This window comes from Ursus arctos, unplaced genomic scaffold (genome assembly GCF_023065955.2).
Source record: "Ursus arctos isolate Adak ecotype North America unplaced genomic scaffold, UrsArc2.0 scaffold_20, whole genome shotgun sequence".
NCBI lineage: Eukaryota > Metazoa > Chordata > Mammalia > Carnivora > Ursidae > Ursus > Ursus arctos.
In genome coordinates this window covers 46,516,248-46,539,091 of record NW_026622875.1, presented here as the reverse complement: position 1 = coordinate 46,539,091, position 22,844 = coordinate 46,516,248, and the positions used below count along the sequence as shown (strand labels likewise).

Below are 22,844 nucleotides of genomic sequence, written 5' to 3'. Positions count from 1 at the left end.
ATGTCCTGGGGTGCCTGGGTGGCTCAGTCAGTTAAGCAGCCGGCTCCTGATTTCGGCTGAGGTCGTGATCTCAGGGTTGTGAGATGGAGGCCTGTGTCGGACTCTTGTGCTCGGCATGGAGTCGGCCTGGGATTCTTTCTCCCTCCCCTCTGCCCCCCCCCCACCCCATTCGTGCTCTCTAAATAAATAAATACAATCTTTAAAAAAAATTGTGTCCTTTGCATGAATATACCTGTTGGTAGAAATGTGGGTGTTTAGAGCTGTATTTTATACATGTCTTTTTGACGACAGTAGCACTCCCTTCTCTTGGGTCTGTATTCGGCGGTGGAATTGCTGACACAGGGTAGCTACGTGTTCAGCTTTGGTAGAAACCACCAAGTGGTTTCCAAGTAGTTTTACCCCCTCCCCAGCGTCTGAGACTTCCAACGGAACTGAACCGTCCTGTGTGCGTCAACGTGGCCGTCTGAGAAGGTGGCCGACGGACGGTACAAAGATATTCTGGGTAAAAGGAAGGTCATGGAGGCCCCCGGTGACCCTGAAAACATGCCACTCAGATCTCTTGCTCGGAATCTGCCACCGACAGGCGCCGAGGCCCTTCTGCCCACAGCCCCACAGCCAGGGCCCAGCTCCTCATCTAACAGACCACTTCGGCTCAAGAACTGTTCAGCTCGGTGCGACGGTCTTCGAACTGACCTACAGCCCGAGGCTTTCTCTGCTGGACCCCCTTCCTGCTCTCCTTCCCAGGAATCAGACTTGGAGCAGGGTCTCTTCTCCAAGGGCGAAGCTGACCTTGGTTAACGTTCTAGCTCTGTTTCCGTGGAAGCCAGACGACGGGGCAGTGTCCGGTGTGCCATTCAGCAAAACTGACAGCACAACTGACCTCTGACGGATGAGCCGCACCTGCACTGGAAGGGCAACACGTGAGCCAAAATGCAGGCTCCTCTGAGTGCGATGTTCCCGGAGGGGCCCTGGGAACCAGGACTTGTTTGAAAGACAATGGCTCCTATGGGGCTTCTAAGCCAGTGGCCCCAACTACTGAGCAGAGACTCGCAGAACAGGGCAAGAATAGCCCCTGGGGGACGCCTGGGTGGCACAGCGGTTAAGCATCTGCCTTCGGCTCAAGGCGTGATCCCGGCGTTACGGGATCGAGCCCCACATCAGGCTCCTCCGCTATGAGCCTGCTTCTTCCTCTCCCACTCCCCCTGCTTGTGTTCCCTCTCTCGCTGGCTGTCTCTATCTCTGTCGAATAAATAAATAAAATCTTTAAAAAAAAAAAAAAAGAATAGCCCCTGGGCTGGTGTGAGGACTCCTCCTGCAGAAGAAAAGTGCTCAGCGTTGTCCTGCTCAATGTCCTGCCCTATGTCCTTCTAAGGGAACCCGATGGCAAGGGCAGGCCGTTCTGGTCTTGGGTGCCTAATGTCCTCTTTAGCCTGAGCGCCCCCTGGTGGACACTGCTCTTCCTCACTGCAGCCCTGTCACTCTGCTTCCAGACTTGGACCCCACTTAGATGGAAATGTGATATTCAACCTGCGACTTGCAAGATGCAATCCAACCAGCCTGCCTCACTTCGCGGTCCTGGCCGCTTGCCCATCGCCACACCTCCTTGATTGACAGCTGGGATGAAAGAGCATGTGGGTATCGACTACCAGCCCCGCTTCCAACTACCCAATAAAAAGACTGAACCAAGGGATGCCTGAGTGGCTCAGTCGGTTAAGCGTCTGCCTTTGGCTCAGGTCATGATCCCGGGGTCCTGGGATTGAGCCCCACGTTGGGCAGCCCCATGTCGGGCTCCCTCTCAGTGGGGAGCCTGCTTTTCCCTCTACCCCGCCCCCCGCTTGTGCTCTCTCTCGCTATCTCTCTCTCTCTCTCAAATAAACTCTTGAAAAAAAAAAAAAGGACTTGACCAAGATGTTTATAATCATTTAATGAATGTTCCAAACACACCTTCACTGTGCTACAGGTGAATTTCATGATGATGGAAGCTGATGAACCACCCACCCAAGCAACCACATGATTTACTCACAGTCTCCAGACACCTGGATATCAACCAGAGGGTTCGGTAGGGAACAGCACGATCACTCAGCCCGAGGCTCCTTCCGATTCTTACTTTCCTTCTTCCTCCTCCCACCAAGGGCCTTCCCCAGGGCATGGATACTCAGGATGGGAGAAGGGGGCTGGGAGGGTCCCATCATACCAGCGCAAAGAGTGCAGGGAACGCCACACTGCAGATGCAGGATGAAGACACAGAGGCACAGGCCTGGGGTAGGCCTGCCCAATAAATAAATAATTCCCAGAAGCCACCACAGGGGGCTAGTGGGCCAGGGACACTGAGCTGGAGGACCCACCCCCCCCCCCGCCCCCCCGAGGCCTGGCCACGGCCGCTCGCTACGTGTTGCACACCAGCACATCTGCGAAGGGTCCCAGGAGGGTCTTGTTGAAGATGCAGCGGACCCACACCAAGTAGGTAGTGAAAGGCTTGATGTTCTCAGTGAAGGTGTGGTTCTGCAGACCCAGGATGTAAGGCACGTAGGTGTTCTCCCCCTGCTCCTGGAGCCACACCTCGTACTTCACCTCCCTCACCTTCAGATACTTGAGGTTCCAGGGGATCTGCCAGGAGACAGTGAGGCGGGCCTCAGAGGCGCCCTGCACGGACGCCTGGCACCGCGCCTCCCGGACCTTGCCTGGGTAGAGGCCGACGGTCCACTTCTGCTTCCGTGGCCCGGGCCGGCCCTTTACCACACGCCGTATGGTTTGGATGAGGGATGGGATGTCCACCTTGGTGTCCTGGTAGATCCGGAAGAGCCACTCGGGGTTCCGGCAACAGAGGTGCCGCGGGACCTCACGGCTCTGCAGGATACGGGCCTGCTCGGCCCGGTCTAGGTGAGTGATGCCCCCCTGGTCCCAGGGCCGCTCGGGATGCGTGACCGTGTTCTCTGGCATCACGTTCCGCCAGGCTATGTACTGGAGGTCCATGCCGGGCAGCGTGGCCAGCGTCTTATAGGGGGTGTAGTGGTCAGGATTGACGGCATAGGGGAAGAGCTCGACCACGGCGGCCCCGCGGGGCAGGAAGAGGGCGGTGACCAGCTGGGCCCCGTGCATGCTGACCAGCATGGAGGCATTGCTGACCAGCCGCACGACATCGGCAAAGGCGTGGTCCTCCAGGGACACCGTCACCGTCTTCATCTGGAACTCCTGGGCCAGCGCCAGGAGGAGCTCCGCCTCATTCAGGATGAGTCTGTTCTGGGTGCGGCTGAAGACCAAAATGTACTCTTCGCCCAGGGGGGGCGGCGCGTGGCTCACGTTCAGCTTTTCCATCATGAAGCGCGCAAACTGCCGGATCTCGTTGCCCGAGACCAGGATGTTAGCCTTCGGGCCCTGGGGCTGGACGAAGCCGTACTGGTACCAGGTGGTGGTCTTGGAGAGGCCCACGAAGGCGCGGGAGAAGCAGAGCAGCCGGCCCAGCGTCTTGAGCTGCGCGCGCAGCAGCGGCTGCTTGGGGCTGAGCAGCTTGTACAGGTCGAAGTGGGCGCCCTCGCTCCAGCCCTCCATGAAGAAGAGGCGGGCGTCGTGCGCCAGGCCGGGGAACTGCCTCAGCGTGTAGAAGAGCGGCAGCAGGTCGTCGTGGAAGACGTGCATCAGGTTGTCGGGGTTGAAGCGGTTGGCGATGAGGGCCACGTCGGGCACGAACACGGGCTTGGGCATGAAGCGCAGGGCGGCGGCCGGCAGCTCCACGAAGTTGAAGTACTGGGTGTTGTGGTCCTCCACGGTGGACAGGTCGAGCAGGGCGGGCTGGAAGCGCCGGGAGCCCAGGTTAGGCAGCATGACCGAGGCGTTGCCGTGGAAGAAGATGAACTCCTCGGCCTCGTTGGAGTAGCAGAGCCACTTAAAGCGGCAGACGCGGTCGGTGTGCGTGCGGCCCGTGCACACCATATGCGTGCCGCCGTCCATCAGGAGCTGCAGGGCCTTCGGGTAGTCGATCCGGAGCGCGGGGCCGGGCTCGCGGCCGTGGCGGCCGCCCGCCAGCTCCTCCTCCAGGGACGCCGCATGCTCCCGCAGCCGCACGTGCTTCCACAGCACCGCCGCCAGCACCGACACCAGCAGAGCGTTGAACACGGCCGACAGGTGCATCCTACCGCCGCCGCGGGGCGCTAGTGAGCGGACAGCCCCTGGGCACTGCCACAGGCCCCGCGGGCTCTGCCCATCCCTGCGGGCAGCCCGAGCACCGGCAGAAGCCTGCGGGAGAGAAGGAAAGGGAAAGGGGTTGGCACCAACTGTCCGCCCGCAGCCACCTCGAGCTCTGGCCGCGGGCTAGGCGCGGCGCCTGCTCGTTGTCCGCGTATTCACGCCCTCCCTTCCCCAGGGCTCCCATGGGGGCGGCACCCATCCCCGCACCTTGACTTGGGCCTTGGCCGCATCACATGCTTTGGCCAGTGAAATGCTAGCAGAGAAAACGTGATCGGAGGCTGGAAAAGAGCTTGTGTGACTGGCCTTGCCTTCCTCATATCTAGGACATTGCCGCGGGGAGAACGTGTGCAGCCTAACTTCCTGGTCCCAGGAGGGCCGAGAGGTGAGTGGAGCAGGGCTGCTCCTGCCAAGCCCAGTCTAGCCCAGCTGCCCCCTGATTTGTGAGTGACCCCAACACACAGACATCTGGGCTGGTGAGTGCTCATTATCGTGTCACTGAAACCCTGTGGCTGTTTGCTACGAGGCACTGCTACAGCCAAAGCCAACCCACGGAGACCTGTGATGAGAGGCCCCAGGGAACATCCGGTCCAGGGGCCTGGCATTCCTGGTGCGGCAAGGCAAGGACTCTTCCTTACATGGGCAGAGGCCAGGCTGTACACCAGGACCCCAGAGTCCCCTTCTTAGGACACATGGCACGTATGCCTAGGGGATATGCAGCAATGTCTGCTCTCGCTTAAAGCTCCCATTTGGAAATCACACCTGCTAGCTTTTAGATTCCCAGAAAGGATATCTGCCCCCTCCCTGGTCCAGTAAAACAACTGTATCTGAGTGTCACCACTGACAGGCACGCCTACAGAGAGGCCTGGCTGGGCTGTGGGTGTTTGCTCCATTTTCCTGTGCTAGCAGGAAGGGTAACCTCCTTGCTCTGAAGCCCAGGACTGCTCAGATTTGAAGGGTCTCACTCTCCGCCCTCATTGGAGTGGCCCAGGTAACCCCTGGTGCCTGGCCAGCACTGCACTGGGGAGGGATTAGAGCCGTCCCTTTATTCCTTTGGGGCTAGCTTTGGACTCTTGGGGTCTTGCAACTTCTCTCTCCCTGCAATCACAAAAATCAAAGTGCAGTCCTGCCCAGAAACAGACAGTGGCTTAGGCTAGACTCTCTCAGAACCAGGATCAGAGACAAGAGTTTGAGCCAAAATAGTTTGAGAAATTATCCGAAGAAACCCCTGTAGGAGAGTGGGGAATTAAGAGGAAGGAGGAGTGAAGCCAATACGGGACACATTAATGAGCAGGTCACTACTCAAGAAGCCAGGCTATTTGCCTCCCAGTTCCTCTCTAGCACTAGCTGAAGGCCATTCCCGGGGCACCGTCCCTTCCAGCTACCCTCATCGAAGGGTTCAGCACGCACACATTCATACATTTGCATATGTTCTACTGACCCCCCAAAATTTCACGAAGAATTACTCTGACGAGCTGTAATGTACTCCAGTGTTTCCTTTTCCAGTCCAATATTCTACGTTTGTTCTAAAAAGGGGGGAGGGGGCATGTTCATCTTAATTGATTTTACAACCTAACAGGGTTGGCAATTTGCTATTTAAAAAAAAAGTCTAGGGGCGCCTGAGTGGCTTAGTCAGTTAAAGCATCTGACTCTTGATTTCAGCTCAGGTCATGAGGGGTTGTGAGATCAAGCCCTGCACTGGGCTCCAAGCTGAGCATGCTGCCTGCTTAATATTCTCCCTCTCCCTCGCCCCCCCCCCATACATGCTCACTCCCTCTAAAAAAACAAAAACAAAAATAAAAACCGGTCTAGCCCACAGAGTCTCAAACCTGGCTGGTTCTTGAACCCCCCAGAGGCACTTGCTACAAGCGCATATCCACAGGCACTAGTCCTGCAGGTTCGGATTCAGTAGTAGGTCTGGAGTATGGCTCAGGCACCTCGTCTCTTGTTCCTCTGTTTCCCCTCTTCTTGCAGATTATCTGAATCCCATTTTTATCTATAGTGTTTGAGTGTATTTCTTGGTGCAGATTTTCTAGTGGTTGCTCTAGGCATCGTTCGATGTAAATGCAGCTTAGCACAGTCTGCTGGTCGTGACATCCACCTCTCAAGTAAGTACAGAGACCTTATCTCCATCTGGGCTTTGACCCTCCTCTCTTTTAATATAATTCTCTTCAATATTTCCTCTACATGCATTAAAATCCACGTCAGACAGTGCTCTAATTTTTGTTTCGACTGTCAAGTGTCATCTCCTCAAGAGGGAAAGGACAGTCTCTTCTATTTACCCGTATTTTTACTCTTCCGGTTCTTTCCTTGTCCCTGATGTTCCAGGTTTTCTTGTTAGCATTTCTCTGGAGAACTTCCTTTGGCCATCATTTTAGGAAAGTTTGCTGAGAACAAATTCTCTTAGTTTTCCTTCAGGTGAAGAAAATGTCTTGATTTCACCTTCCTTCCTACAGGATATTTTCACTGGGACAGAACTTTGGGGAGACAGTGCTTTCTCTGGGCACGCGAAAGCTCAGGCTGGGCAGCCTCCTTCTGGCCGCCATGTTTCTGATGAGCTGTATGGGAAGCGCCGTTCCCCTGGGTGTAGTACGTCCTTCCTCTCATGTGGCTCTGAAGAGTGTTCTGTTGTCTACTTTTTAGAAGCCTGGTTATCAGGTGTCCTGGTGTGGGTTTCCTTGGGTTTTCCCTGTGAGGGTTTCATTCACTCTTGAATCTGTAGGTTTTTACCTCTCACCAAATTTGGGGAAATTTCAGCCATTATTTCTTTAACTACTTTTTCAGCCTCCAGGTTGTACCTGGAGGTAATGCTAAATTTTTAAAAAGTATTGTCCTATAGGTGTCTGAGGCACTGTTCCATTTTTTTTCCCAGTCTATTTTCTCTCTGTTTAAATTGGATAATTCCTACTGCTTGTTTTCATGTTCACCAATTCTTTCTTCTGTCATCTCCATTCTTCTACTGGGCCCACCAGTCATTTCTTTTTATTTTGGTTACTACTTTCTTCAGTTTTCAAATCTTCATTTAGTTCTTTATATCTTCTCTTTCTTTGCTGAGACTTATCCTGGAGCTTATATTAAGTCTTCCATTTTAGAAGGTTTTTGCAAGAACCACTCTGGTGGGGGAAGGGAGAGCACTGACTATCATTGGGTGAGAGGAAATCCATGTTTCCTTGCTTGGCCTCCACCAACAGCACCCTGGCAGGGAGAGTGAGAGACACGGCATAACCACTGAGTAGGGGTGGAAATCTAGGCTCCTCAGTTGGCCTCAGCAGGGGTGCCTTATCACCACTGGGTGGGGGTCGAAGTCCAGGCTCCACTGACACCTCAAGGGACTGTGGTGGTGGTGGTGGGGGGGGGGGGGACAACTTTTTGCCTCTGGATGGTGGTGAAAGTCCAGGCTTCTCATCCAGCCCCATGGTGGGGGGATGGGGTGCAGTGCTGAAGGTGGAGGGCACCCGGTTGATTCCCGCAAAGCAAGGATGGTCGTCTAAGCTGTCCATTCAGGCTTTACTAAAGCTGGAAGGGACGGGAAAAGCAGTTTTCCCGGGTGTTTTACAGGAACAGGGTGTTATTGTCAAAAAGGTTTTGCAAGACTGCTCCTCTTCCAGTCCTTTGATGAGAGAAAGTGAGCTTTCCCTGGGGCTTTTTCTGGTCTATGCTCACTGGCACTTCTGGGTTGGCTTCTTATCACCCTGTCTAGGATACATAGAAGGAAAAAAAACCCACAAAAAAAACCAAACAAAAAAACCCAAGGAACTCACCACTGTGTTGTTCCACATTTTTCTCTCCATCTTTCAGTCTTCTCATGTTTCATACCTAATGTCCTGTGTTTTTAGCTGTATGAGTGCATGGTGCATGGGTAGGGATACACGTGTCTACTCCATTTTGATCAGAATCCAAAAATCTCATTGGTATCTGCTTTTTTCCAAGCTCCCAGGTGATTCTGGGGTATAGCCACATTTGAGAAAAACCAAGAAGAGGCTCTTAACCAAAGAACCAGGCAGTGAGTCCCAAAAGCCCCCAAAGTCTTAACTCATTCCAGCATCAATTCAAAATTGCAAGTCCAAAGTCTCATCACCATGGGATATGGTGAACTAGGGCCTCCTGGAACATGGGTACCTAGTGGTTTGCAGACCCTGATCCTTGGGGGCTGCCAAGGCTGGTGGTAGGCAATAAGGACATGAGGCCAGGGTCTTGGGCTTCTATTCACCTCCAAACAAAACCAACCACCAATTTCTTATATTTAGGGGTTCTATAGTGAGTTGACTAATGTAACCCCCCAAATTCATGTCTACCCAGAACCTCAGAATGTGATGTTATTTGGAAATGGGGTCTTTACGCATATAATTAGTTAAGGTTCTTGAGATAAGATCATAATGGATTAGGGTGGGCCCTAAATCTAATGAAAGTATCCCTATAAGAGGCAGAAAAGGACACAGAGGAACAGAGATGGTGGCCACGTGAAGACAAAGACAAGAGACTCGAACGATGTAGCTATAAACCGAAGACCACTCAGGATTACCAGGAGCCACTAGACGCTAAGAAGACACGAGAAAGGATCCTCTCCTAGAGTTTTCAGAGGGAGCATGGTCCTGTCAATACCTTAATTTTAGACTTCTGGCCTCCAGAACTGTGCAAGAATAAATTGCTGGCATTTTAAGCCACCATGTTTGGGGTTAAATTTGCTGCAGCAGCCCTAGGAAACTCATACAGGTGCCGCAGAAATTTATTTAAAGATGGGTTTCTTTCTCATAGGACGGAATTCCACTATTAGGTTAACAACCACTAAGCAAGTCCTCATTTTAGAGAGGTGAGCAATTTGCCCCAAATCACCCCGCAAGTCTGTGACACGGCCAGGATTAAAACTGGAGGTATCCTAATGTGCTGGTGAGTGCTGCCCCCTGAAGGCTGGGGAGAGCAGCAGGGCAGGTGCCAGCCGGGCCAGGCAGCCTCTAAATTCAGGGCCTAGTGGAGGGAAACGGCTCCCCGCACAGCCCAGCCTCCACTTCTCCAACCCACCGCTTCCCTCTAGGGCCAGGCCAGGTCTGGTGTGGATCAGCCGCTCTGAACCCCCCTGGGCACAGCTCTGCTAGGGAGGGCAGGCCCAAGTTAACTCCTGTGGAGTTCTCCCCCTGCTAACGCTGCCACAGCTTCTGCTAACCCTCCCCAGGTGGGGCGGGGAGAGATGGGTAGGCCACACGCCTTGGTCTTAGGGCACCGACTCCACCTTATTCCAGTAAGTCTGACCAACTGGTTGGCTCTTCTGGAGACACCAGATCACCAGGAGTTCTAGAATCACACCCTAAACCAACCTGGCTCTGAGTTCCCACTGCGTGGGGTTGACGGCTCCCAGAAGAGGATGTGTGCTGTCTAGGAAAGTTTAGGATAAAAAGCCAGAAGACTCGGGTTCAAGCCTCAGCTCCATGACTTCACCGGGTGGCCTTTCTGAAGTCAGCTTCCCCATCAGCGGAGGTGAGGGTGCAGCCCCCCCACACACACACACAGGGCGGTGGAGAAAGTCAGAAATCATGTATTAGCTGCACCTCATGAATTCTGACAGCCGACTGCTTCTGGTGTACAAAACCAGCAATTTACACAATTAGGTTCGAACGAAGAAGCGTCTAGCAGGGGCGCAAAGAAACAAAATCGGGGCATCAGACGGTTAATAAAGGACCACAGGGATGTGCGATGAAGTCTGGCAGTTTAAGACCTTTCGGACACACTTGGCTGCCTTCATCCGACTCGAAGCCAAAGCTGACCGGCCCGGAGGGGGGACTGTCACTTTTCATTACAGTCACCTGAAACAAAGGATTTTAAATCTAGGAAGGGATTCCTCCCAGAGATGGAGACCAAGACAAGACGTGCCGTCACCTGTCGGCACCTGGGGCCAGGGTCAGCCCCCCACTCTGCTTCTCGGGCTTCCAAGTCAAGTGTATTAGAAAGTGCCAGAGCGGACGCTGTTTCCACCCAGGGCCACGGCCCTCGGCCCTGCCTCATAAAATCCCGGGTTTGGCCAGGGAGCCAGCCCTTCCCCTGAGCCCCACGAGGTGCAAACAAAGCCAAGATGACCTCCCGCCTCCAGAGGGCCGAGCAGCAGAGCGCATGGCCCAGAGCAGGCCCAGAGCAGGACGCTACCTGATAGAAGCAAACGGAGCAAAGAGGAGGAGTCACAGTCCACGCTCCCACCCACCGGACAGGACAGGAGGAGCCGTCCCGGGGCTGCCGCCGGCCATCTGCGGCGCAGCTGGAGAACACAGCCAGGATGCCAAGGGCCGCAGGAAGGAGGAGAGATACAAAGGACCCTACTGACATCTCGGAGCCCCACACCTGCACCTCCTGCTGTGAACTCTCCTTATTAGCGAAGCCAGTTTCGGCTGCGGTTTTGGTTTCTCCAAACCAAGGAAAATTTAGCTGAGGAGAACCTCTTTATAGGTTGTTGTGCTGGGGGGTCCGGCCTGCGCCTTCTGTTTCTAGCTGTGCTCTAACCTAGTGAAGCGATTTGGCATCAGTTTCCCTACGACCCTTCTAACTTGGGGAAACAAAGCCCTCCGAGAAACTCTGGTATTTGCAATTAGAAAACAAGCATATTCGTTGTGGGCCCAAGTGGGGCTACGATTTTCCACACAGGTTCCATGTGGCAGGGTGTGGACTAAGGTAACTTGAGTGTCACAGCATCGGCAGCGGGTGGGGCTCCAGTGAGCCCTGCAGGCTGTAAGGGCCAGACCCCTCTGAGGAAGAAATGAGTCCTTCTGGTTTGGCCATTCCCTGGAGCTTTCAGAGGGACCAGAAATGTCATCTCCGTGGTAGAAAGAAAGGAGGCTGGGGGAGGGGAGGGCGTCCAAAGACGGAGGAGACCACACGGTCCACTCTGGTTAGGTAGATGGTTCACACAGAAAAAAAGAAGAAGAGATACTTAGAAAAATCAGCTAAGGCCAGAATGTCAATGGCCCTGATGCTTGGTCAAGAAATCTGAACTCTACCCTCTTGGCAATGGGGAGCTATTGAAGGTCTTTGAGCAGAGTAGCCTAGAGATGGGGGAGAACAGAGGTAGAACACCCAATGACAAGCTCCCAGCCTCAGTGTCTCTCCATTCACGTGGGAGAGAGGCAAGCCTGGGAGTTAGATTGGGGTGCCTAGAGGAAAAGGAGCTCTGCATGAAGGGGTACAAGGAGCGTGTTCCTTATGGCAATTCAAGTCCCGAAGTCTGCAGATGACTTATTTTACATAAATTCCTGTGAACTCGAAGCTGGTCCTTTAACAGAACTCCCACTCACTCAGTCCTATTGGGCCTTGTTGGTTTGTAGGGAAGAGGATAAAGTCACAGTTATCCTGAGAGCCCATGAACCCCATGTCCTTCAAGCAGGTCTTCAAGGCTTTTGCGGAACAAGAGCAGAGAACTTCTGGTCCAGCCCCAGAGTGAGAGGAGAGGGCGCAGGCAGCTGCCTTCCCGGCTGGGTTTTGCCTGTGCTCTAGGCAGCCCTGTTAATCTCCAGGGGAAGGTCTTTGCAAGCCCAGAACACTACAGTCAGGAAATGCGCTTAAACATCAGTGTTTCCCTGTCTTTTCAAACCCATGGGCACACTGACAAAAAAGAGAAACTCTTTCGTGCTCCATACTGACCTGTAAAGTCCCATATCCCCTTCCCCAAGAATCCCTCATTCATAAGAGATTCTCTTCCACAATCTTCTACAATCTTCCCCTAAGATTGAAAGATTTCCTCAACCTTTACCTTCCGAAGTTGGTATTTTATATCTATATCTGCATATGTAAAATCATATTGCTGTATGTACTTTTTCAAAAATATGTGCCCCCCCCCCCAATGAAATTCTCCACCCGGCTCCACCAGCGAAGAACTACTTTGCTATTAGGTTGAATCGGGGTAAACTGCTGATACTTGACCAATTCTGACCAGTGTCCCGTGGTTCTGCTGTGGGCGCCAACTATCCTTACCACCACCGTGGTACAGACAGTACAAGCCTGCTCGGAAGAGAACACCTGCGTCCTCAGTGTGACATGACCACAGCTGCGAGTTCTGACATCTCTCTAGGAGGTAAGAGGACGATTAAAAAAAAAAAGACACAGAAAGAAGCCGGCGCCAGGTGGGGGAGAAGGGGGAGAGTTCATTCATCCTTAAGATCAGGAGAGGCCAGAAGGGCAGGGCGTCTCACTGGGGAGCTGGAGAGGCTACCCTGGGGCCCTCAGCTCAGATCTGGGCCAGGGAACTGAAGAGGGACTCAGGCTAGCATGACAGGAGGAATGTGAGCAGGAGAACAGCTGCGGGGCGGGGGGTACCCACATACATACAGCCCCTAGTTCTGACCCGCGGGAGGGCCCGGGAGCAGGGACAGCATGCCTGGCACCCAGGTCCTGGTTCCTAACATCATGCCCTACAAAGGAACCAGGGCTCTGCGGAAAAATCACTGTTTCCGCGGCTCGGTCAGGGAAAGTACAAGGTGAGTTTGGAACATCCTGTACTACCAGAACACAAGGAAGTTCTCAAAAAACAATGAGGACATATCAAGAAGGCACAGGGGCTAACCTGAAAGAGCTCGCAGTGGCTCAATCTGGGGCCAGGTAACAAAATTAAAAAGCAACAGAAATGGATTATAACCCACAAAATAAAATAAGCATGCATGAGTCAATATTGATATGAATAAATAAGGAAGAAGGAACAGATCTTTCTTACAGTAGAACTCCAATTAGTAAATGCAGAAGCAACGATGGAAATAGAAAATCACCATTTGGCAAACATCACAGTAATAATGGTCTCCAGCAAGATCCACTGCTGGATGCTGAAATTAGTGGGTGGAAGTACGATGAGAAATCAGATATTTGCATCATCTCGAACAATCTCCCTATGAACTACATATCTATTACAAAGGTAAAAATAGAAACTTTATGGTACAAAAAAAAAAAAGAAAAGAAAAGAAAAGAAAAGGAACTTTACGATACAGAAGCCTGGCAGACAGCCCCTGAACCAAGCAGTTGACATTAACATCACCGGTAATAATTTCCTGACACCACGTCCCCCTTGATACGGCGCCCTGAGAAGGGCACCTCACTTCTGTCATCTTCTTACCCACAATACACAACCCTCAATCTGTATGTCCAAATGGGGGAACATGGTCTAGCCCCACTTCCAGCTCTGAATATGGTGTATAGATAAGTTAGCAGAGAAAACATTAAACCCAAATTGAAGGACATTCTACAAAATACCTGACCAGGACTCTTCAAGAGTTAAGGTCACAAAAGACCAGGAAGAACTGAGAAGCTGTCCCAGATGGAAGGAGATGAAGGAGACACGACAACCAAACATAACGTAGGATCTGGGACCAGGAAAAGGACATTCGTGCACAATTGGCAGAATCTGAATAAGGTCTGTGGTTTAGGTAACGGTACTGTGTTAATTTCCTGGTTTTGATCATTGCACTGTGGTTACACAGATTTAACATCAGGGCAAGCCGAGCGAAGCATTTTTGGTAACTTTTCTGTAAGTCTAAAATTATTTCAAAATAAAAAGTCATGAAAGATTAGATAAGGGGTGCCCAGGTGTCTCAGCCGGTTAAGCGTCTGCCTTTGGCTCAGGTCATGATCTCAGGTCCTGGGATTAAGCCCCGCATTGGGCTCTCTGCTTAGTGGGGAGTCTGCTTCTCCCTCCCCCTCTACCCCTTCCCCCTGCTCCTGCTCTCTCTCTCAAATGAATAAAATCTTTTTAAAAAATGAGATAACTTGGGGCGCCTGGGTGGCTCAGTCGGTTAAGCGTCTGCCTTCGGCTCAGGGTGTGATCCCAGGGTCCTGGGATCGAGCCCCGCATCAGGTTCCCTGCTCCACCGGGAGCGCTGGGAGCCTGCTTCTTCCTCTCCTGCTCCCCCTGCTTGTGTTCCCTCTCTCGCTGGCTGTCTCTCTGTCAAAATAAATAAATAAAATCTTTTTAAAAAAATGAGATAACTTAAAGAAGAGAATGTGTTTATAGATAAAACGACACATACATGGTTTGTTCTAAAACACTCCAGCAAAGAGGCTCCAGACATATAATCGAGACCACGCAAAACAAAAAGCCACTGCCCATGCAAAATGGGCACATCTCATTTTTTTTACTTTGCGGAATTTAAAAAATAACCCAACTTTAGCAAATTTCCCTTTTAAACTTATCTTCCTACAAGAAGAGCTAGGTCATTCTTCTGCCCCAGATTCTCCTAAGTCCTGTCCGCTGACGGAGGGGATACAGCTCTTCCACTCCAGGCACGAGGCTGCTGGAAAAGGGAGGGCAGAGGCCCCGCTGCCTCCTCCAGCGCAGTCCTGTCCTCAGGATTTGGTTCTGCATCAGCAGCTCGGATCACGCTGTTTTCAGCATGCCTTCTCCCTGGCACCAAGGCCCCGGGGACAGCGAGGGTCTGTCCAGTATTATGCACCAGACCACCCTTGTCTCAAGTTACCTGTCAATCACTCAGCCCCAGACTTAGCCTGGTCTGGTGCAGTGGGCCCTCCAGGAAAAGGAAGGAGCAGAAGAAGGCAGGCGAGGTGCGCATGCTCATGCAGAACAAGGCTTCAGGGCCAGCAGCCACGGGCAGGGCGCGTGCCTGGAGCTCCCATCTTCAGCAGAGAGGCAAGCTCTGAATACGTACCCAAAAGAAACCTCTTCTGAGAACATCTGCTGAGGCCTGGATCCCTGGCCCATGGTGGAAAGCTGTGCCCTTGAGTCATTCGTGACAAAGGGTCTTAGATTCCTTCCTTCATTCTCTTAAAAACAGGCTTTGGTTAGCCGTGGACAGGCATGACATGGAACTTATTTACCGACCGATCTGGCACAGCCGTGACCACGCAAAACGGCCACCCACTGTCCCACCTCCCTGGTACAGGTGCCACAGCAAGCACTCCTCGGCTTCCAGCTGACTCCACCCGAGTGAAGGAAGGTGGGTGAGAGATGATCTGTATGAATCTGCATCAGTCCATATGTGTATTTATTCACGAACCTGAGTCCAAAGTCTTAAGAGGACATGAAGAGAATGGGGGAATTAGGCTCTGCATCAGCCCAAATTAGAGTAAACTATGTGCAAAAGATAACAAAAATGAAAAAAAAAAGTGTCCTCAAGGTCCTCACTGTGGCAGAGGGGAGGTGTTAAAGCTGCTGTGATACCGGTGTCGAGGCAGACTCCTGCCCGGGGGTGAGGTGGGGCCATCACCGCTGGGTGCTCTCCTCCTGTCCCAGGAACGTCAGGAAAGCCACCAAAGAAAGCATTCTGCGCGCACCACAGGCTTTCCTGGTTCAGCCGGACCGACCCAACTCTTCATCTGCTCACCCCCTGGGTCATCCCGATAGACAGTCACCTAGCCTTGCTTAAAATCCCTGCTTTCCCTGGTCTTGCCCAAAGGGCTCCCGAGGGAGAGCACCGTCAGGTGTACAACAGAAGCATCCACTTAGGAAGCCGGAAACCCCTGGCTGATCTCCCACACCATGTAAGAGCACCCAATCTGGGCTAAGTGCAGCCATCGGGACACACAAAAGACTGCAGTGGAGATTTCAACCCTCTTCCCTAATGGTGGTGGCCAAGAATTCTTCCCAGGCCACACAGCTCACACTCACCTTCCTTCAGACCCCAGGTGTGAACTCAAGCCTCAATTTCCTCATCTGTAAAATGGGAATAATAACCTCCTTAGGGTGCTGTGAGAACTAAATGAGGTAATACACATAAAGTACCTAAATAGGCCTCAAAACACATCAGCTGTCAGAATCACATTTCATCAGGGTTCCTCAAACTAACAATGAATGAAACACGGGTACCAAGCCAGCCACACAACCCCAAACCATTCCTAAAGGAACTGAACCCCCCCGATGGCTTTGGTGGCATATTCACCACCCCTCCCAGGTTCGCTCAGTCTTCCTAATGACTTGTTTCCCTTCCCCTGGGAAGAGGGCCCCCAAGCAGCCAATCCCCAGCATGAAATTAACAAGTTCAGCCGCTGCCGCCTCCAATGTTGTATGTCGTATGTCGGCAGTGTGCTAGAAACTATCGTACATTTCCTCGTTTCATCCTCAGACCAACACTAAGGGGCTAGCATAGCACTGCCACGGTTTGCCCATCTGCAGATCAGGACACAGAGGCTAGGCGGAGCTAAGTGTCCCAAGGGCCTCAGCTTGTACGGAGTGAAGTCCGGATTTGAACACGGAGAATGTCAACGCTACCAATGCTAACAGCCCAGCACCATTTGGCCCTCATCTTCTCGGCCTGCCAGGGCACAGAAATTCAGGGGATGCAATTATCACCACATTTACTGTTCTCTGCCTTTTCTACCTTGGGCACTCGATTTTTAGGACCCAGCTGGTGTGGGGCACAAAGCACTTAGTGACTCGGCCAGGAAAAGCATGATAGACACCATAACCTCCGGAGAATCCAAACTTGCCGGCATCTTGATCTCAGCAGCCCGAGCTGGCTGGTACAAGGAGGTGGCTGGTACAAGGAGGTACCACCAGGCCACTTTCCTGCCAGGACCTCATCAGCTTGAGCTTTCACCTGGGCACCTGGCCTCCAGGGCACACGGCGCACGCCTGGCTTCGCTCTCCCCATTGGCTCTGGGCTCCAGTGGGCACATGAGTTTGTACCTCCTGCCCTAGGCCTAGAACTCCTGGAGCTTTTACTCCTTCTTAGACCCCGAGGCTCTACTGCATGGCTTTTCTGGGGCTGTGTCTGGAGCCCGGAGCTGGCCAGAGCTCCCAGAAGTGGAACCTGCGCCGAGCGCTGGGTGACCAGCCACAGAAGGTGAGCCTCCGTGGCCAGCAGCCTCTTGTCCAGGTGCCCGGGGCCTGTGTCCGCAGGTGTGGCAGCACCGTGGACACCTTCCTCCAGGGCTTCTTGGCACAGAGGGGGTCCTAGAAAGGAGGGTGCACTAAGTCCGTGGGATTCTAATAATATTTAGCTGCTCCAGGAGCTGAGTGAAGCAGTTTTGGGGGGCAAACTGGCATCAACCTTCTATCTGCCTCAGTTGCTATTGGGCTTTTTTAGGCTTTTTATTTTTTTTTTAATCTGTTTATTTCTTTTTTCTCTTTCTTTTGAAAATAACCTGACACAGGGCCTTCCTGATAATAGCAATAATAGTGGTAATAGTGGTAATTTGGCAGACCAGAGTCTCCAGCCTCTCCCTGATGCTTGGCTTGTGGCTGAGTGCCCCGTGTCCAGCCTGGAAGGGGCCCTCTGTTATGCTTTCAAAATGGAGAAAAGAGGCAACTCTTAGCATTAAGACTGAATCAACGGTAGTCTACCACTGGCAGAGTGAAAAGTCTGATTCTCTGACAGCAGTGAGGACATGGGAAGCCAGACAGAAATGGAAGGATCAATCGCTGTCCTGGCTAGCTCAGGAAAAGAGGATGCTGGCTTCTGGGCAGGAGGTGGAGGGTAATGCTACCACCAGCTTTATTGAGCACCTACTGCATGCCAGGGCCTGTCCTAAGCCCCTTTCCTGCCCCTTTTCCCTTAAGCCTCACAAAAGCCCTCCAATGTAGGTACTAGGATTAGCTCCATTTTCTTTTGATATGAAAAAACCCGAAGTTTAGTGAGATGAAGAAGCTTGCTCTAGGTCTCACAGCTCAAGAGGGATCCCAGGATACAAACCCACGTCCGACTCCAGGGTCTTATTTACCGTGCTTCAGACTCAGCGGTACAGTCAGTGACAGAGAAGCAGGGTAGATGTCAGAGCGATGAGTTTTTATCACTCAAGAGCAGAGCAGGTGTGGATGGCTGCAGAAACACAGACCCACAGGCCCTCGACTGTCACTTAGCAACCTAAGGCTTCCCTGGTGTAACTGCCCCCAGCCGGCCGGGCAGAGACACCCAGTGGCAGCAGGCGGCTCCAGGGAGCTGCGGCCGTTCTCTCGCCCCAGGGAAAGTCTGGGTAGCACATTGGGGTGATAATTATCCCACCTGCCTTGGTGCTGGGCTGGGCTGAGAGGGTTAATCCACCAATTTAAAATGACAAAAACACCTATTTTTAGAGCTAAAAGAGCCTTTAGAAATGATTTGCTCCAACCCTTTATGTATTTATTTTTTATGGGTGTGTTTCACTTTGTCTTTATTTACGGAGTCACTTAGATTCCTTTCTTTTTCCCCTTTTACAGCATTTGCAGCAACATGGACGGCACTGGAGGAGATAACGCTAAGCGAAATAAGTCAAGCAGAGAGAGACAACTATCATACGGTTTCTCTCATCTATGGAACATAAGAAGTAGGAAGATCGGTAGGAGAAGGAGGGGAAGAAGAAAGGGGGGGTGATCAGAAGGGGGAATGAACCATGAGAGACTGTGGACTATGAGAAACAAACTGAGGGCCTCAGAGGGGAGGGGGCTGGGGGAATGGGATAGACCGGTGATGGGTAGTAAGGAGGGCACGTATTGCATGGTGCACTGGGTGTTATACGCAACTAATGAATCATGGAACTTTACATCGGAAACCAGGGATGTACTGTATGGTGACTAACATAACATAATAAAAAATTATTATTAAAAAAAAATGAGAAAACAACCCTTTACTTTATAAAAGAGGTCGAGAGAGGCATGAGCTCTCAAAGGCAGCCAAGATTAAAACAACAGGTGCTCTCAGTCCAGAGCTCCTTCTCCTCATACCCATGGCTTTGGCCGTCCTCCTCCCAAACGCAGAGATCAGGCCCAGAGAAGAACTCTTCCCGGCCTCTAAGCAAGATCACTTCTTCTCATCGTCAAGCTCTCTAGGCCTCACCCAGGTTGCCCCCTTCCCCAGCCCTGCGGTCCAGGGGCCACGGCACTGCCTCTTCCTAACACCTCATCCCCCAGGCTCACCCAGTGGATGCTGCCCCCAGCCTCATCCAACCTCAGGCATGGAGAGCAAACAGGAGCAGCCAGGCTGCAGGGTCCCGCCCCCTCTCCAAGTGGTCAGAGAAGACCCCCTGCTGCAATGCTGGAGGCTGCCCCCCACCACCCCTGCCTGTCACAGCTGGGGCTCGAGAACTGTGAGGACCACAGGCAGCGGGGTAGAAGTAAACGGCACTGGCTCTGGAGCTGAAAGGCCAGAAGTAAGCTCCTGTCCTGTCACTTAACAGTTGCATGACCCTAGACCAATTCTTCTTCTTCTTTTCTTCTTCTTTTTTTGACAGACAAAAAGTTGTACATAATTAGCATGTAAAACTTGATGTTCAGAGACAGGTGTACACCTGTGACACCCCACCAGAATCTATGCCATAAACCTATCCATCACCTCCAAAAGTTTCCTCCGCCCCCCTTATTATTTTTTGTGATAAAAATATTTTGCTATCTTAGGGGCACCTGGGTGGCTCAGTCGTTAAGCGTCTGCCTTCGGCTCAGGGCGTGATCCTGGTGTTCTGGGATCGAGCCCCACGGCAGCCTCCTCCCCTGGGAGCCTGCTTCTTCCTCTCCCGCTCCCCTTGCTTGTGTTCCCTCTCTCGCTGGCTGTCTCTATCTCTGTCAAATAAATAAATAAATAAATCTTTAAAAAAAATATTTTGCTATCTTAGCAAATTTTAAAGTATATAGTACAGTCATGTTAACTATAGGCACCAAGCTATACAGATCTCTGGGACTTAGTCATCTTGTATACCTGAAACTTTATACCTTTTGACTAATGCCTCCCTGTTCCCCCTCATCCCAACCCCTGGCAACCACCATTCCACTCACTGCTTCTATGAGTCTGGCTATTTTAGATTCAACCTGTAAGTGGTGGCATGCAGTATTTGTCCTTCTGTGTCTGCCCGGGCTAACTTTTAACCCCTGCAAGCCTCATTTCCTGGTCTGAAAAACCAACACAATTATACCTACGTCACAGGCAAAACAATGCCTGACGATTATTTTTATAGTATGATTATTATCATAAGAATGCTCTGCTGCCCATTCAGTGGCTCTTACTCCATGCCAGAAACAGTGCTACGTGCTTTAGATGAACAGCCTCATTCATTCCCTCCTACAAATCTCAGAGTTGTTAAGTGAATTGCCCAGTGTCACACGGCTGTGAAGCGGAGGGGGTGGGATTCGAACCCAAGACTAACTCCAAAGCCTATGCTGACATTTGTGGGCTATGCCTTTCATGGTCATTATTTTCCCCAATTTAAAAAAACCTATCAGGTGTTAGGCAGGTCCTGGGGGAGAGTATCCACTGACAACCAAACTGAGAGTGCTGCAGACCCTTGGGGAACGGAACATTTGGTAATTTAATTTTCCAGTTAGCTCCATATTCACTAGAAGCCTTTGTTTATTGCTCAATACTTTCTAAAGCCTGGCTCAGAGCAAGAACTTGCCAACCAGAAGGAAAGTTTGAACACTGCTGCAGCGGCTCTGTCACTGACACATAAGGCCACCAGGATGCTCACGTGGCCACACTGCGGTCTGGGGGAACTCAGTCACCAGCACCCCATCCTCCCCTTTGCTGAGGATCTCCACTCTGCTTCTCCTCACCCTCCTGGGGCCCAAGGCTCAGGAACTGATGTGCCGGCCATCCCTGGGGAAAACGGGACCTGTGTTCTTTTCTTGCTCTGTCACAAACTGGGACGCAGATTCCTCATCTATAATGTGAAAGGATGAACTGGAAGATCTCCAAGATCCATGAGAGCCAGAGAGAGCAGCTAGTTCCAGAACAAAGACGGACCTGGGTTCCAATCTCACCTCTAACATTTTCTATCTTAGCAACCACCACAAGTGCTAACATCTGTGGCACATCCGCTGTGTACCAACACCGGACTGAGGACTTGCACAGCATTATCTCATGTAATTCTCATGCCAAGCCTGTGATGAAGGTACTTTTATCCCCATTCTGCAGAGGAAGAAACAGAGGCTCAGAGAGGATAAGTGACTTGCTCAAGGGCACACAGCTAGTAAAGGAGAGCCAGGATTTGAATGCCCAGCACATGTAACAGTAAACATTTGGTGAATGAACTCCATTCTGTCTGTGCTCCTAGCCACTAAGTGTATCAAGCTCACCCCATAATCTTTCCTGTGCTCAGCCTTGCTTCCCCCAAGAGCAGGCTCTGAGAGTTGGTTGGTATAAAGTAAGCAGACCCTGGCCACCTGCCACCGGGTGCAGGGCTCCGGCCTGAGGAACCTAGATCTTAGCAGAGGATTCTCATCAGTGACGAGAAGACGGGGGTCTACCCACATGGAAGGGGTCAGGAGTCCTGTGGGTCCCTCCAGAAGCTATCCTGGCACTGTCAAGCAGGTCGTGGCAGGCTCTTATCACCGGGCACACAGTGGATATCCTATTGAGCCCCAAAGAACCCAGGGATCAGTTGCAGGCCTGCCCAGGTACTTAAAGGCGCTCCGGAGGCCCAGGCCCCCTCCTCGCACCTCGCTGGCTCCCCGCCAACCGCGCTAACCATCTCCCAAGCAAAAGGGCGTGAGGACCCACTGCCAGTGCCAGCCAAGAGCTAAGGGATTCAACGGGCGCGCCTGGGGCGCCGCCCTGGCCCCGCGGCACCTGGACCCCTCTGCTCACCCCCGCCCCCATCGCGCGCCTCCGTCAGTCCTCATCGCCCGTCACTTCTTGGTTCTGCAAACTTCCCTGGGTTCCCCTTCACCCCAGGGCCCGGCGCTCCCGATGATCCCTCCCGGGGGAGGTCCGGGGCAGATCCCTCAACTCCAAGCCCAGGCGTGTCGCGGAGCCCTCGCCAGCTCGGAGAGCGCGTCTCACCTGCAGCCCGCAGGCCGGGCTCCGCGGGGCTGAAGCGTCCAGGTGGGCCCTCCGTGGAGCCGGCTTTGGCCGAAACAACCGCCGCTGCCTGCTCCTGCGCCCGCTACAAGACCGGGAGGCCCAGGCATGGAGGGCAGGTCCCGCTGCGCCGTCCCGTCTGCCGCCGCCGGGCTCGCGGGTGCCCGCCGTGCGCCTGTCTGGCTGGCGAGCCCGCCGCGCTATCCTTTGCACGAGTGCACGCTCGCGGACTCAGCTGCCCAACCCTAGGCCAGAGCCATCCCCTTGGCTAGCGGAATTCTGGGAATTGTAGTTTGCCTCCGAGACCAGCCCACCCCTTCCACCCGAGGAATCCCGGAAGTTGTAGTTTCTTCCCGTGAGAGGCACAGTTTTACTTGGTGTTAGGTTTTTACAATTATGGGAGTCCAATAATAAATGTAAATTCAAGTTAAACCAACAATCAGATGCCATTTATAAAATCAAAGTAATTAATACAGCACATGTTTTCAAAAATATTTATTACTACAAATACAAATAAATACAAAAGCACTATCCAGTTCCCCACCCCCATCCCATCCCATCCCATCCCGTCCCATCCCATCCCATTCGGACCCTCCTAAAAGGGCAAACATTCCCAACTCTTATGGCTGCTGCGTCTGGCATTTACTGCCCACTCTCAAAATATACATATGCCCCTATTTCTTGATTTATGAATTTTAGACCTCTTGGCTTTTTACTAGGATAGATGAGAATTTAACTCATTTAAATATGTGCACCAACCATGAATACCTGCACCCTCATTGAGTTATGAGACATTTCTTTTTTTTGTTCTCCAAATTTTTATTTAAACTCCAGTTAACATACAATGGAATATTAGTTTCAGGTGTAGAATTTAGTGATTCCTCACTTACATACGATACCCAGTGCTCATCACAAGTGTCCTCCTTGATACTCATCACCTATTTAACCCATCTCCCCATCCACCCGCCTCCAGTACCTCTCTGT

At 52.2% G+C, this 22,844-nt stretch overlaps 1 protein-coding gene across 1 annotated transcript; it reads right to left on the bottom strand.

The window, feature by feature from the left end:
- Positions 1-1,907: 1,907 nt before the first annotated feature.
- Positions 1,908-22,114, bottom strand: POMGNT2 (protein O-linked mannose N-acetylglucosaminyltransferase 2 (beta 1,4-)). Its single transcript, XM_026496840.4, has 2 exons — positions 21,843-22,114; positions 1,908-4,233 (listed from the first exon to the last, which is right to left on the bottom strand). The coding sequence occupies exon 2, from the start codon at positions 4,126-4,128 to the stop codon at positions 2,386-2,388; it is 1,743 nt and encodes a 580-aa protein (XP_026352625.1). The 5' UTR covers positions 4,129-4,233; positions 21,843-22,114; the 3' UTR covers positions 1,908-2,385.
- Between the last annotated feature and the right edge of the window lie 730 nt (positions 22,115-22,844).